At 38.8% G+C, this 15,874-nt stretch overlaps 1 protein-coding gene across 3 annotated transcripts in view; it reads left to right on the forward strand.

Annotated features, from left to right (window-relative positions):
* Nucleotides 1–15,874, forward strand: part of Wdr78 (WD repeat domain 78) — a 117,575-nt gene that overhangs the window by 33,571 nt on the left and 68,130 nt on the right. For all 3 annotated transcript variants that reach the window (XR_003849225.1, XM_008831087.3, XM_029562493.1), the window contains exons 3-6: nucleotides 4,788–4,972; nucleotides 6,045–6,157; nucleotides 9,082–9,238; nucleotides 14,196–14,335. Coding sequence is in view for 2 of the 3 variants with exons in the window: in XM_008831087.3 (XP_008829309.1) it covers nucleotides 4,788–4,972; nucleotides 6,045–6,157; nucleotides 9,082–9,238; nucleotides 14,196–14,335 (595 nt within the window). In the remaining variant the exon portion in view is untranslated. The remainder of the gene's footprint in view (nucleotides 1–4,787; nucleotides 4,973–6,044; nucleotides 6,158–9,081; nucleotides 9,239–14,195; nucleotides 14,336–15,874) is intronic.

Below are 15,874 nucleotides of genomic sequence, written 5' to 3' on the forward strand. Positions count from 1 at the left end.
TTTATGTCTTTAGAACTAGTTGGTTTTTTTTTTTTGCTTTATAGGCCTTTTATCTGCACATTTGTCTTTTCTGAATGTCAATTCTTGCTGTTTTATCTTTGCCCTTGTTTGACCAACTTCCTCCACCTTTTCTTTAAGCTCAGATGTTCTGTCCTCTCCTCAATCTGTTCTGCTCGTGGAACTTTTCACAGAGCTTTTTGTTTGACTTAAATTTTTTGTTTCTGGAATTTCCGGTGGTGTTTTCTCCATTCTTTGTGTCTGTTGAGTTCTTATTTCACGTATCACGGCACCTTCCTTCTTTGTTCTGTCTGTGTTCTCAATCCACAGCTCATTGCTTCTTTGAACATACATAAAATTATTTGTTTTAGTTTTCTGTCTGGGATTTCGTCTAACTCACTCTGGTTAGATGCCATTACTGCAGGATCGGTCATTTCTCAAGGAGTTGTCTTGCTTTTTCGTGTTCCTTCTGTTACTGCATTGGAATTTAAGTATTTTTTGGCTTTATTTATTATTATTTTTATCAGCTATCTTCTTTCAGTTAAGGTATTTGCTATGGTCATATGGGACTTGGATGTGGTAGAGTTCAGTTTACAGTTCAGAAAATGGTTCCTCAGTCCAGAAGCTGAGTGCCTGGTGTAAACTATATTATTCTTTTTTAAGGATATTAACTGTGAGAGCAATCAGAGCTGCTTGATGTTCCCACATGTACAAATGTTGTACTAGCCAATTAATAATAGTGGCCCTTGACTTCAATAACTATTGCAGGAGAAACAACCAAGGGTAAAATCTGAGATTAGAAGTGGGAGGAAAATAGTGTGGCAAGAATAAGGATGAGCATTAGACTGGCTTTGAAAATAATGACAAAAAATCTGAGGGGGTTGGGGTAAAGTAACTAAAGAGGAACACTGGGAGACTGTTAGGGTCCATAGATCCAGAGATTGGTAGAGGTATGGGAGGTTATAGTTGAGAAGTTAAGAGGAAGGACTACGGATGAAAGACAAAAAGGTGTAGGGATAAGAGGGAAAGTAAGGTGGGCGGTGGCGCACGCCTGAATCCCAGCACTCGGGAGGCAGAGGCAGGCGGATCTCTGGGAGTTCAAGGCCAGCCTGGTCTACATAGCAAGTTACAGGCCAGCTGAGGCTACAGGGAGATCCTGTCTCAAAAAGACAAAAACAAAAAGGGGGGGTAATATATGGAGATGATGGTCCAGTAAAGATTGCCTTATAGAGGGCTCTAGAGATGGCTCAGTGGTTAAGAGCACTGGCTGCTCTTGCAGAGGACCTGGGTTTGACTCCCAGCACTCACATGGGAGCTAACAACTGTCCACAACTGAAAGCACTGTGAAATAGTGTTCTGATGGCTTTAAAAATATAGTCGGTGAATTAAGCTGAACCTTGAGCATGTATGTCTGGAGAGCTTTGTCTCCTGAGAAAGTTTATGCAAGAATGCTTGCTGGGGAGTTATCTCTGGATGCCGGTCTCCCCTAGTTTCTCAGGAGACATGTCGATTTCCCATGAAGGCATACTATGGTGATAATGTTATCTTGCTCATTATATTTTGCTGAACTGCTATATTCTAGTCATTTTATTGTTCACTTTTCTGTAAACATTCAGTTGTAGTTCTGAGTATGAGAATCAAAGTAGAGCTGCCTAGACAATCAGCACTCAGGTGCATGGAAGCCTGGGTTCATGGTAATCCATTCAGGTCCTGTGGCTGCCCCCAGTGGCCACATGTAACTCCAGTTCGAGGGAATCCAGTGTACTCTTCTGGCTTCAGCAGACATTCATGATATGGGTGCACTAACATACACACAGGCATAACATTCATATACATAAAATAATTTTTTTTCAAAAAAACAATGCCAGACCAGGCGTGGTGGCTCACACCTTTAATCCCAGCACTCGGGAGGCAGAGGCAGGCAGATCTCTGTGAGCATGCACAAGGTGTCAGCATGCACAAGACCTATGCAAACTCAGGCAGACAAAACCCCAGCCCAGAACTGTGGAAATGGGCAACAAACCTCAATCTTATTCAAAGAATTACCGGCAGCTGATTGCTGCTGGATGATGAGGAGCAGAAAGAAGTCCCCCCTTAAAGGGAGGGGCTCTAGATAGGCTGCCTAGACCTCGGTGGATGGACTTGCACTGAGGGACATCTGGGGACATAACTTGACATGATAGGCCTTAACACAAATGGCAGAATGTATGAATTCCAGTGGGGTGGGGACTATGGGAGGGTGCCAGTGGGGAAGGGGGTATAAAGATGATTAACATTGATTAAGATGTTCTGTATAAAATACACAAAAATTCAATTAAAATTTTACAACTAACAATAGTTGAAGTGCATGAGTCATGGGGAATGAATGCCAAAATAAAGTTCAAAGTATTAGAAAAAAGATGCAGGATATTAAAAGGGAGGTAAACAGTAGGATCTTCTAAAGGAATGAAACAACTCAGTTGCTTCAGGAACTCCCTGAAGCTGATCAGGTTCACTAGGCCTCCCCCTCCTCAGGAATACTGAGAGATGAGCTCAGACAAGCTGAGCCACCTGGACGAAGAAAAGGCCAGCAAGCTTCCTGGAAGATACTCAGACCACCTGAGCTAACCGGAAAGGAAACTTCAGCCTGTTGATCCACTTGCAGGTTGTGCAGTGCGCTCCAGGTTTCCTGCTTTTGTGAGCAGTCACCCATGCTGGGGATTCAGCTGTCTTTGAGTCATGTTTGTTCCTATGAGTGACCCCTCACCCATCCTCCTGTAAGTGACTGCAGTAAAACTGATTAGTTCACTGAGCTGGATTTTGGTGCTTTTCATGCTTCCTTTGTCTGTCGTTCATTCCTTATCTGGGGCGAGCAGAAGTTTATTCATGTCTCCCAAGAGCAGTAGCACATAACACACAGCCACCACTTCACATATTCAGTCACAAATCGTCTAGTGGCTCTAAAATGACTGTATGTTGGTTGGTTAAACTTGGGTTTTTATACTGGTCACCTTTTTAGTGAGGAATGGAAAGGAAAAGGTAAAACCATCCCTTGGCTGCCATCTTGAGAAGTAAGATGACATTTTGACTCATCATTCAATATCCTTCAAGCTCTTCATAGGAATGGAAGCTTTGCTCCTGTCAAAATCATCCTTTCACTTCACTGCTCCTCTTGAGAGTCAAGATTGCTTGCCACTCACACATAAAATTACAGCCAAGACCCCCCACTAAATATCAGGACTCCAGAAATTCCTCTCACAGTCTTCTTAATAACTTTTTTATTTCTTTTTAAATTTTAATGTATATATTTATGGGGTGCTTTATAATATTTTGAAATGTTTATACATTGCAAAATAATTAAATATAGCTAGTTAATGTATCCATTACCTAAAAAAAAAAAAACTCCTGTGCTGGGTGTGATGGCGCATACCTTTGATCCCAACACTTGGGAGGCAGAGGCAAGCAGATCTCTGTGAGATCAAGGCCAGCCTGATCTATATAGTTCCAGGCCAGCAGAGACTACAAGGAGATACTGTCTCAAAAAAAAAAAAAAAATAAGCCTTATAACAAACATAAACAACTGTCCTAAGATCTAGTTGAGCAATATACAAAGAAAAGCAAAACCATCCTGAGATATATGCAACAGTGGAAATTAAATACTGGAGAGTAAGAAATAAAAAGAACATATAGGAAGGGGCTGGAGAGATGGCTGCTCTTGTAGGAGATCCAGGATCGAATCCTAGCACCGACATGGTGCTAACTCCATGTTAACTCTCTCTAGCCTCTAGTCTCTCTCTCTGACCTCACACCCTGCACGACATAGGTGCAACTACTTACACGCAGGCATCCAGTTCCAGGGGATCTAACACCCTTCTCTGACCTCACACCCTGCACGACATAGGTGCAACTACTTACACGCAGGCAATATACGCATACACATAAAAAATAAAGTTTTTTTTTTTTTTAAAGAATACATATGAAGTGAGTTTCTGGTATAACTGCACTGAGTTGAAAGATGATGTTCTCAGACCTCTCTGGCTCTAGCAAGCTTCACTTGGCGCTGTGTTGAAAAAAGTTTTTTCAGGCTGGACAGATGGCTCAGTGGTTAAGAGCACTGACTGTTCTTGCAGACGAACTGGGCTTGAATTCCAGCACCCACATGGCAGCCAACGACTGTCCTTAACTCAGGTTCCAGGGGATCTGACCTCCGTGGACATTGCACAACATGGGTGCACCTACATACATGCAGGCAATATGCTCATACACACAAAATAAAAATAATGAACAAAAAGGAGAATGGTTTTTTTTTCAAGCTTATACTTACAATACTATGTAGACCAAAATATTGATCTGGATAAGTTATCTTCCTATATTTCTGAGTTCTATGCTTTTTGTTATTAAAATATACTATTACTTTTTAAAACTTTGTTGTAAAAAACAGTATGCTGTTATGCAGTCGACTGCTGTATACATCTTGTTTTCCCCTTGTCTTTTGATTGCATCAAGAGGCCATATCAAATGATTCGTCTATACCTTCTGTGTTTCTTAACAATGACAGAGTATCCCCTTTGTTAAGTAATGCATGACTGTATATTTCACTCGTACATAGGAATACATGAATAAGGTGTTTTCAATGGATCCTTCGCTAAACTTTTCACGCATAAGATTTTGTATCATTCAATTTTTCTTGTTTGTCTTGCCCCAGGAACATTCTACTTAGCATTTTTCTTCTATACTTACTTCTGTTTTCTAGGACACAGATAGAAACTACTCTTTTTAGTTATTTCATTTTTAAAAACCACTTTTTGCAGGTATTTGATGACAAAGGAGTTGATGTTACTCCTCGACCTCTCTACCACCCAGATCCACATGTCGGAACAGCAAAGCCAAATAAACTATTGTCTTCACAAGAAGGATCACTTGGATCGGATTTTGTTTCTTCCTATGGCCTGTATCAGAATACAATAAATCCTAGTACGATAGGGCAGTTTACAAGGTGAAGTATTCTGTCTGTAGTTCTTTTTATACCATCTATATCGTCTGTCCATTTCTTTTGCATACATGTAGTACACACATTAGTTTCCAGTTTTCTCTCATTTCCATCCAGCATGCTAGCATGCCACCTGCATGTTCCTCTTAGGTTTTAACTAGACACATATGGAGAGCTCGGCTGAAGAGCTTGCACACATTCCAGAACAATTGTGAAAAAGATATAGATTTTACTTTAGATTTCCCTAGGGACCAAAACATCACAGTTGATTTCAGATTCCCATTAGACAGTTTGCTTCAGTTTCTTACATTTTCCTTGGCTTTTTAAATGCTTTGATTGATGGGAAGAAGTTGTTTTCCTTTTTCCTCCATCTTGCATGAAAAACCTTATTCTAGGAGTTTATTTCTGTTAATTTAAAACACAAAGCAATTGTACACTGCTAGAGCCTACCTCCAATTTTGACACAAAAGCATGGAATTTCTGGGTAAAACAGGATATTCCAATTAAATTGACATTCCTAATCAAGAGTTGAAGCCATAAATCTTAAAAGAAAATATGTTAAATTATAGATGATGTTACAATCATATGTTTAAGAAAATTTATTTTGGGGTTCTTACACTTATTGCCTGCTCTAAGTATACAGCTGTGCTTTAAATTAAATTTTTGGAGGGCCTTTACAAAATTGGACAAAATAAGATGAGATGTGAACAATGAGCAGAAAACAGATGAGAATGAAAGGAGAGTTCTGTAAGACCGAGGCAGAAAAAAACCAACAACAAAATGCTGCAAATGCTAATGACGGCGAAGAGCCTGAGAGGGGGCTGTGTTTTCTGTGTCTGTCCAAAATATATATTGAGAACACATCGGTGCCCTCTAGGCATAGATCTGACGTGTTATTCTAAATATACTTGCATGTTTTATTTAAAAACATGACAAAATGAATATTTTAAGAGTATTTTTATCTGTTTTGCTTATATGACTGTAATATATTTGATTTTTCCATCTGGTAAGTAGTCTAATTTGTGCTTTCATTCGCCAAGGACGTTGGATAAATGAACAATGTTAATTACTTTCAAAGGTCAGTTTTAGGAAGCAGTACCATGTCTAAGTCGAGTATATCAACAACTGAATCAATGACGGAGGACCTAGAAAAACCATCTTACAAAAGAGAAAGACTGAGTAGTTTCACAGGTAATAAAACATGCTTTTGTCTTTAATCTTACAGTTTTCGTACATTTTCAGTGATATTTAATTCTAGACATCGCCCTACTCGTTTAATTAAATCATCCTGCTTGGAAAACCTAGATTATTTTTGTCACAGTCTGTATAGGATTCATTTCTTAATTGTGCTTGAAAATAAATAAGAAGAAAGGTCTGAGGATACCGCAATGGCAGAGCACTTACCTACTGTCTGCAAGTCTCTGAGTTTGGTCCTTACCATCTGGCCTCGTGTGTGTTTGTCTGTGTGTCTGTGTGTCTGTGTGTCTGTGTGTCTGTGTGTTAGTTACCTGCAGACAAACTCTCCTGATATCCACAAGCCAGCATTTGGAAATCATTATCAACATTTACCTCAGTTGCCAAATAAATAATAAGCATATTGTCTACATAAGTAACAGATTGAAATATTTGAGTGCTGTTATCTAGCTTTGCATGACACTCTCCAGTAAAGGAAACCACAGCTCTGTAGATTTGGGGGACTTGAGCATATAAAACATGAGCAAGAAAGTAAACAACGCTAGAACAAAACCCTACCAAAAATGTGGGGAGCGGGAATGTAACAGCAACACAGAGGCTTTAGAAGTCCCGTTAGTCAAAGGTAGAACAAGTTCAACAACAAAAAGTGTACTACTGAATTAGTACTCCTATTAAATATCCGTGGGCCCATACTCTGATTCATAATGAGGTCAGAGCAGATAAACTCCGGTAGAAAAGAATTCTAATATTTACGTAGATGTAGATGTTTCTCTCTCGAGAAGGTGAAGCTTCACTCCTCATCCTCTCAAGAGTGGACTTTGCATCATGGCTTTCTTCAGAGTATGAAGGGAAGAATAAAACAGAAACCCGGCACACTGCCTCAGCTAGGAGGTGAAGATTCATGTTAGTGATACATCATTTTTATAGCTTTCATACGTGGTAAGATGCCGCCCCTTGACCCCCTCTGCTTCCTCACTCCAGCGTCTAGCATCAGCCAAACCTGAATTGAAGCACATTCTCTAATGCTTGACCAGTACTCCTCGGGGTGTTTTAAAATAAGTCTGAGAAATTACCGTAGTCTAGAAAAGCCTAGAGAGACAAGATGATTAAAATGTGGTATTTTGACTAACATTCTGTAACAGAAAAATGACGTTTTAAGTGACATTAAAAATGAAAACTGGAATAAAATGTGGACTCTAGTTATTGGTTCATTAGTTGTATTAAGTATAGTGTAGTCATGTTAAGAACAGGGACAGCAGAATGCAGGTTGTATACAAAATTTAATATTCCTACAACTTTATGCTTCCAACTATTCTAAAATAAAAATTGCTCTTTTAATCTGTGAAAATCTTTAACAAGACCTCTGGATGATTTTGGTACACACGATATTTTTAAATTTTAAACAAAACAAATTATTCAGCAACAATGATACATTTTAGGGAAGAAGCGCATGTACCTGGAGCATACAGTTTTAAGACCCAGAAGGAGGCTTATGCTTGGGAAATCTTGGAGCTTCATTTGTGTGTTAGGGTCTGTGCACGTTATGCACAGACTGTCTTTAGCTCGTTTCAGCGAATTAAATATGTAATGGATACTCTGACATGAACTTATACAGTGCATTGGTTTGCATAAAATGCAACTGGAGAGAAACGAATACTGAGTTTGTCAATTTGATTGTAGTTGTATTGGACCCATTGCAGAGTAAGGAAGGCCTCATAGATTCTTATTCCACAAATAATAAAGATGATTTTAAAGTTAACTATTGTGTTATGAAGGGTTAATCATTAAAAAATTTCTGATTTCTGGCCTTTTCTATCTGAATATTTTACATTGCTGTAACCACAATGTAGATCATGTTCTGGACTATTCTGTCATTTAGAATGGTAGCACAAACATTTTCATAGTTTAAAAAAATTACATTTATAACTATTTCCCATTCATAAATGAGTATACCTTACTATATTTAACCATTCCAAATGTTGATTGTGTTTTTTAATGTATAACTTGTATTTTCTTAGACTTTAAGTAAGGTTTTTTTTTTTTTTTAGATTGTGGACTTTAAGAGGAGGCAGCTTTTGTATCTGCAGAGTGTTATATTGTTTTATTTTCCAGAAACAACTCAAATTGATCCATCTCAAAGTCTCATGAGTCCTTGCTTACTACTTCTTTGTTATGAAAAATGTATTGAAGCCTGGTATGGGTTCCTGCCTGCCATGCCTGTACCCTGGAGACAGAGACAGGAGGGTCACAAGTTTGAGTCCAGAGTGGGTAATATAGTGAGATCCTATCTCAGAAAGAAAAGCAAAAATATATTGAACCAATATATTGAACCCTGAACTATATGCTACATGAAGGATCTCTTATTTGTAACAATTTCGAATTCACTCAAACCTGAAAGTCTGTCATTAGTAAAATTCTCCTAGGCCTGCATCTCTGATCATCCTAAAGGTTTTGGCCAGTCCTTTTCAGCATACTATTTATTTGTGTGAACACTGAGCCCATTTTACTCCTGTAGTCAACCAGATCTCTTGGAGAGTCTTCTAGTTTTTGGTGAAGATGATTAGAGGTAGACTCTATTTTTTAAAAAACTTGCTATAGCCTCAAAGCGTGTGTAGTGTTACAAATACACATGCCCTTGTATCCTTTCTCAGTGGTACCCAGAGCTGTCTCAAAATCTCTGTTAATATGATAATATAATGTAACAGGATGCCCTTGGAGTTATGAGCATAGTTATGAGACTAGACTAGGATTAATACCTGTAGTCAGCAAGGCACAATTATGGGCTGTTCCAGTTGGCCTCACAGAGCTTAAATCAACTGCCATTTAAAGCACTTGCCGTGTATGGTTCATCGTGGTATTTTTAGTGACTAGGAAGAAGTGTGCCATTTAGCAGATGGTTTTTATTAAGTCATGTATTTCAGATGTGCGAGTTATGAGGACAACACCTGGAACCCTTATAACAAAAGAAGACCTGGAGAAGAATATAGAGATAATGCTCACAGAGACAGAAACACTGAGATTTTTTGACCTGCCAACAGTCATGATCTCAGTAGAATCTGAAGAAGCTGAGAAAATCATGTACGTATAGCTCAACTGTCCACATCACCTCTTAACTCAGGTGCTGAATTAGGGTCCTTGTTCCTGTGACGTGTCCTTAGAGACTTCCGGAAGTGCGCTAGGCTGTGTGTGCCCTTAAAATTACGTGAGAAGTTATGTATGTGTCCTGTGATATTATATGGGGAATGTTTATACTCTATGAAAGTTTTCTACAGGAAAAGCCCATTACCTTTGCATATTCTCTATAATTATGAGAGCTCTTGAAGAAGAAAGCAGGGGCTAGTGATCCACAGGTGCAGAGCTGCAGTCAGGAGGATAAAGCTCTGCTGTCCTATTACACAGTCATATGACTACAACATTTGTTTCAAAATAGCTAGACGAGAGAATTTTGAATGTTCTCATCATAAAGAAATAAATGATTGAGGTAAAGGGTATGTTCCTTACCTTGATTTAATAACACTGTGTGTTTAGGTATCCAAGTACCACATTATGCCCCATAAATATGCACACTCGTTATTTGTCAATTAAAAATAAAACAGGGTAAGGCGGCTCAGCAGGTGGAAGTGCTTACCTTGTAAGTCTAATAACCTGACTTTGATCCTCAGAAGCCACATAAGGTGGAGGGAAAGGCTAGACCCTACAGTTGTCCTTGTGGCCTCCACAGGCACATGGTGACATGTGTGCACCTACAGAGGAGAGAGAGAGAGAGAGAGAGAGAGAGAGAGAGAGAGAGAGAGAGGAGAGAGAGGAGAGAGAATAAAATATTTTTAATATTTTAAAAATCAAAAAATTAAAAAGTTTAGGACTGAGGAGATGGCACACTGAGTGAGTAAGTGCATCCGGTGCAGGTATGAGGACCTAAATTAGAATCCCAAATGCCTATGTGAAAACCAGTGTAGTTGCTGTGGGAGGGGGTGGTGGTAGAAGGATTGTTGGGGTTTGATGACTGCCAGCCTAAGTCCAGGTTCAGGGAGAGACTGAGTCTCAAAGGAATGAAGCAGTGATAGAACAGGACAGCTGGCATTCTCTGCCCTCTGTGCACAGGCGCCTACATGCACAGGTGTAAAAAATAACCCACATATTTAATACTTAAAGGAAAATACAGAGAAATAGATGGATTTACTGAAAATAGGGTTTTTATTTCTCTCAATGTAAATGTATTACAGTTCTTTGATATTTTGATCCTCTATTAAAGATCGCCTTGGGTAGTCAGGAGAGTAACCTCCTTCCCTATCTTGTGATGCCCCTTGTATCTCTGATTATTTTTTCTGCTTTGAGCCTTCTCTCTCCAAAGTTAATTTGGTTACATAATAGATTACTAATAAAGTTAATTCAGATTATTTCACCTCTAAATAACATCTGAATATGATTCATCATGCTGAAATACATACTATAATAATTTTGGGACATCCTTATCCCAAGGTTATTATTTTTGCTCTATGAAATATAGTACAAATTAGGTCATAAATGACAAGCTTTAATAGCTCATAAATAAGGAAAACTGGGTCATGAAGGACAAGATTTGATAGCTCATAAATAAGGAAAATTGGGCTGGGCATATAGAATCATGGTAGATTACCTACCTTGCATATGTGAGGTTCTGGGTTCAATTCCTCACACCAGAGAGAAATGTGGGAGAGGAGAGGAGAGAAAGACAAGAGAGAGAGAGGGAGGGAGAGAGAGAGAGAGAGAGAGAGAGAGAGAGAGAGTGAGAGAGGGAATTAGAGATGGGAACAATGTTAGTGCATAGATAGGAGACCAGCTGTAGTTTTCCCTGAAAGATTCTTGTATTAAGCAAGACCCTCCAAAGGAGCTCATGAGTTGGGCTGTACCTCAGTAACATGGTGTCCTTAAAGTCCTGGGTTCAATCCCCAACCCCAAAAGACAAGAAGCTCAGTTATCTCCAGTGGTCTTAGGTTGGTAAGGTCTCATGATTCTGGGAAGCTACAATGTCTGAGGAATTGGCACCTAGGCCCTGAAGGTTCTCTCAGATTGGGTCAGCGAGATGACTCAGCAGGTAAGTGTTGGCTGTGCAAGTTGGATGACCAGAGTTCAATTCTCAGAACCCACTGTAGAAGGAGAGAATCAATTTCTGAAAGTTGTCCTCTGACCACCACACATGTGCTGTGACAGGTGCATACTGCACTCACAAAATAATAAATACATAAAAAAGATTCCCTCAGATTAAATTTGGTAAAAATACACCAAATCAATAGACAAGTCATTACGAATAAGGATAAACAGAAATAACATCCTAAATTCAGACTCTAAAGACTGTAGATAGCTCATATGATCAGATATAAAATATTTGTGAAAAGTTTTAATGAATAAAACACTTAAAACGTTTACATTAAGAAAGTCAAAATGACACATTTGGATAAGAACTATATAATTGTTAAAAGCATACATTAAATGTTATTGAGTAGAAATCAAACGACTGAAAACTAGATCTGAATAATTACACAGAATGAAATGTAAGAGAAATGGCGTATTCTGTATGAAACAAGTTAAAATATGCTTATAGAAAAATAGTGTAACATATATCTAATCGTGTTTCAAACATGCACAATACAAAAAGTGGAGAACTATTCCAAATGGGTAAGAGCTTTCCTAAATTTCTATTCCAAGAAATACAAATAAAGAAAACCAACACACAAAATAATTGTTCTCAGTTCATGTGCTGGTAATCTAGAATGCCAAATATAAAGAGAAATGATTTTTTAAGATACTTTATTTATTACTTTTATATTTTTATGTGTATGCATGTATCACCTGCATGTAGGTAAGTGTACCTGTGTTGTGCAATGCCTGCGGAGGACAGAAGAAGCTGTCGAATCCCCTGGAACTGGAGTTACAGACAGTTGTTAGCTGCCATGTGGGTGCTGGGTCTTCTGCAAGAACAGTCAGTGTTCTTAACTGCTGAGCCATCTCTCCAGCCTGAAAAATGTTTTTTTTAAAATCCATTAAAAATTGGAACAGATCTACAGCTGTCAACTGATCTCCAAGAATAACTGCAAGCTCATGGCTGCTGAGAAATGTTTTTAATGTATATTTTTATTTATATGTAGGTGTCTCTGTGAATGCCACATGTATGTGGGTGCATAAGGAGGTCAGAAGAGGGCATAGGATCTGGAACTGTAGTCACAGGTGGTTCTGAGCTGCTGGACATGGGTGTTGGAAATTATTATTATCATTATTTTATTTTAATAGCACAGGGTAGTGGTTTATTTACAGAAGAGTGGGTGCCCCACATTTATGGCTGTGATGTCAAGGCTACACTCAAATGCAGATCCTGTGACCTCCTGACAGCTGCACAAAATTGTGGGAGAGATGCCTCTTGGTGTTCTCACCTTATATACCTTTGTCACTTCCACATGCAGCTAAGGTCGACTGATTGGGTGGGAGGGGTAACTGACTCCCCTCCGCTCCTTGATGACAGTGGGAAGGAGGTGTGACTATGGCTTGCCAGCATAGTGGTCAGAGGACACTTCCAGTTACACTCCACCCCTTCCTCTGGCTCTTACATTCTTTCCGCCAACCTCAGAAGAAGATTTTTAAAGCTGAAGAAATTATAGGAAAAACATAGAACCTTCAGGAAAAACAACATTATTAGGGATAAAGATCACTACATAATGATGGGGAGATGTAATCATTTTAAACATGAGGATTCCTAGCAAAATAATTTCAAAACATATGGACCAAAAGTTCCAAACCTGGCATCTTACTAAAGTTGATGATTTAGACATACCTCATAACACTGAAGAGCCAGAATGCTCTGACTCCATTTTGGCTAGCTTCTTTAGACAAGCTCAGGCATATTGTACATGTAAAAGCCTTATAAGGTATGAACAAAAACTTCTGACTCTAAAAGACAGTAGTCAGCACATGCCAATGCCCTGAAGACAGCCCCTACCAGTCAAGACTTTCCCTGTACACAGGCTATGGGGACATCCAATTATTTTAAAAAGATGTTTGGCACACGCGGGTTTCTGTGGAGTGCCCCCAATAAAAGCTCCTGCCTGCTATTGTTCGGGGCCCAACTCCATCTTTGGCTCTTGAAGTCTGTGCCCAGCTAGCTGCCATTTCGTTGTACATGTAAAAGCTTTATAAGGTATGAACAAAAACTTCTGACTCTAAAAGATATTAGTCAGCACATTCCAATGCCCTGAAGACAGCCCCTACCAATTAAGACTTTCCCCATACACAGGATATGGGGACATCCAATTATTTTTAAAAAATGCTTGGCACACGCGGGTTTCTGTGGAGTGCCCCAATAAAAGCTCCTGCCTGCTATTGTTCGGGGCCAGGCTCCATCTTTGGCTCGTGAAATCTGTGCCCAGCTAGCCGCCATTTGGTTGTTGTCCTTTTTTACTTTAAATTCTTAAATAAACTTTGTATAATCTTTTTGGGTATCTGTGGGAATTATTCTTGATTCTCAAACCCTAACAGACACAAAAATCTCAAAAATGTCAGAGGAGGAGAATTTCACAGATTCCATGATTGTATGGCAATGGAAACTTACTAAGTCTAATATTCACATACACATTAGGAAATTAACATTTAGCAGATTAATGAAGTTATGCAAATTTAAAAATTACTCTAACCAATTATGAAAAAAAGGTATGGGCCACAATGCCCAGCCTTTCAAAGATTTTGTAATTTAACATTTTTTTTTTCTTGGTTTATTTTTATGTGTATGAGAGTTCTGCCTGCATGTATATAAGTACACCAGTGTCATGCAATGCACAAAGAGGCCAGAAGAGGGCATTGGCCCACTAGACTAGAATTACAGACAGTTGTTAGCTGCCATGTGGGTGCTGGGAACCAAACTCAGGTCTTCTGCAAGAGTAGCCAGTGCTCTGAACCATCTCTCCAGCTTCATTTTTTTAATGGAAGCACTTTTAAGACAAGGGTTAACATAGATAATAATGTGTATTTGTAATCACTTTTACTGAAGAGTTACATTTTTTTTATACAGGAAGAGAAATAAGAATTATGAAGCTCTCTGTAAAAACAGGATAGGCAATGACTTGTATGTAGAGAGAATGATGCAGACGTTTAACGGAGCACCAAAGAATAAAGAAGTTCAGTGTGATAAAATCATAATGGAAGAAAAAGGTAATTTGTTCTGTTCTTGTAGATAAACTGTTGTGTGTTCGTATATGTTCTTTGAGACTGTCAGTGAACAAATGCTGAAGTAAAAGCAAAAAATGGAAGTAATTTGCCCAAATCACAATAATAGTTAGGTATTGTGACATAGCTTTCAGATAACTTTTACATGTTAACAAGTAATAGTAATATAGAATATTTGAATAATGCAATTATCCAACCTGATTTTTATACACCTTATATCAAAATTCAATTGTTGATGAAAATCATAGAAACTGATTTTACAATATCTTAAGAGTGTCTACCACAGCTAACAGTTTGCATGTGCCACACAGTATTTAGGTTCTTCATATATTAATGGATTCATTGTTCACCATAACTGAGGTAGGTATGATTATTATCCTCCATTTCATGAACAAGGAAATAGCCAAAGAGAAGTGAGTTAACTTGTTCTTGTCCTAGAACCAGTTTTCCTAACTACTGCATTTACTACTCAGTGTTTGCAAATGAACATCCCTGAAGAGACTGCTTAACCAAAACTCTGTGTGACTGAAAGAATAACTAGAAGAAAGGGCATATAGAGTCTTCATTGCATTTCTTACTGAACAAAACTAGGAGCTAGTTTTTTTCATTTCTTGTTTGTTTGTTTTAGGGTCTCCGTGCAGCCCCAGATGGCCTGGAACTCACTATGCAGACCAAGCTGATCTCAGTCTCACAGAGATCAGCCTGCCTCTGCCTCCCAAGTGCTGGCATTAAAGGCCACTGTACCTGACTAATTTTCTTTTTAAGGATTTGAGGATTAAAATATATACACCTCTAGCAAAGAGATTAACCATTTTAAGAATAAAAGACAATGTGTGTGTCTTACTGCTGGAAACATTTATTGCTCACCCCTGATACTTGCTTTTATAAGAATAAATATGCCCATCTCTGTTTGTTTTTAGTCTTTCTCTCAGTCCCACCCAGGAGCAGAGGTGGGACTTCTCTGGTTGATACATTAGGAGTTAGCAAGTGGGTGTGCACTTTTTTCTTCTGCTCTTCCTTCCCTGGTAGCCTGATGGGAGCAGGAAGCACATATTCTGATTAGCATGAATCCCTGAGCCCTGGGTTTGATCCACAGTGCTGCATAAGCCAAATGTGGTGGTGTACACCTGCGATGCCAATGCCTTGGAGGTGGAAGCAAGAGGGTCAGGAGTTAAGGTCATCTTCAGCTATATAACGTGTTCCAGGCCAGCCTGAGATATATGAGAACCTGTCTTTAAAACCCCAAATCTGATGATTAGTGAAATGGAAAAACTCTATTACAGCAATAGAATATTTGAGAAAGGTGGATTAATTACTAAAGATATATCCATGTAAAAGATCAGATCAAGAAATATATCTCTAGATAAGGTTTATTTGAGACCAACAGATCATTACCCAAGATTTATCTGCATGACACACAGTAATTAAAAATGCCAGAATGGTGGAACTAAACTTCTTGGATGTTTAACAGACACACCTTGAGATCTATACTAATTGGGTCAGAGGGACACAAAGGACACTTTT

This window comes from Nannospalax galili, unplaced genomic scaffold (assembly GCF_000622305.1).
Source record: "Nannospalax galili isolate Female #2095 unplaced genomic scaffold, S.galili_v1.0 scaffold553, whole genome shotgun sequence".
NCBI lineage: Eukaryota > Metazoa > Chordata > Mammalia > Rodentia > Spalacidae > Nannospalax > Nannospalax galili.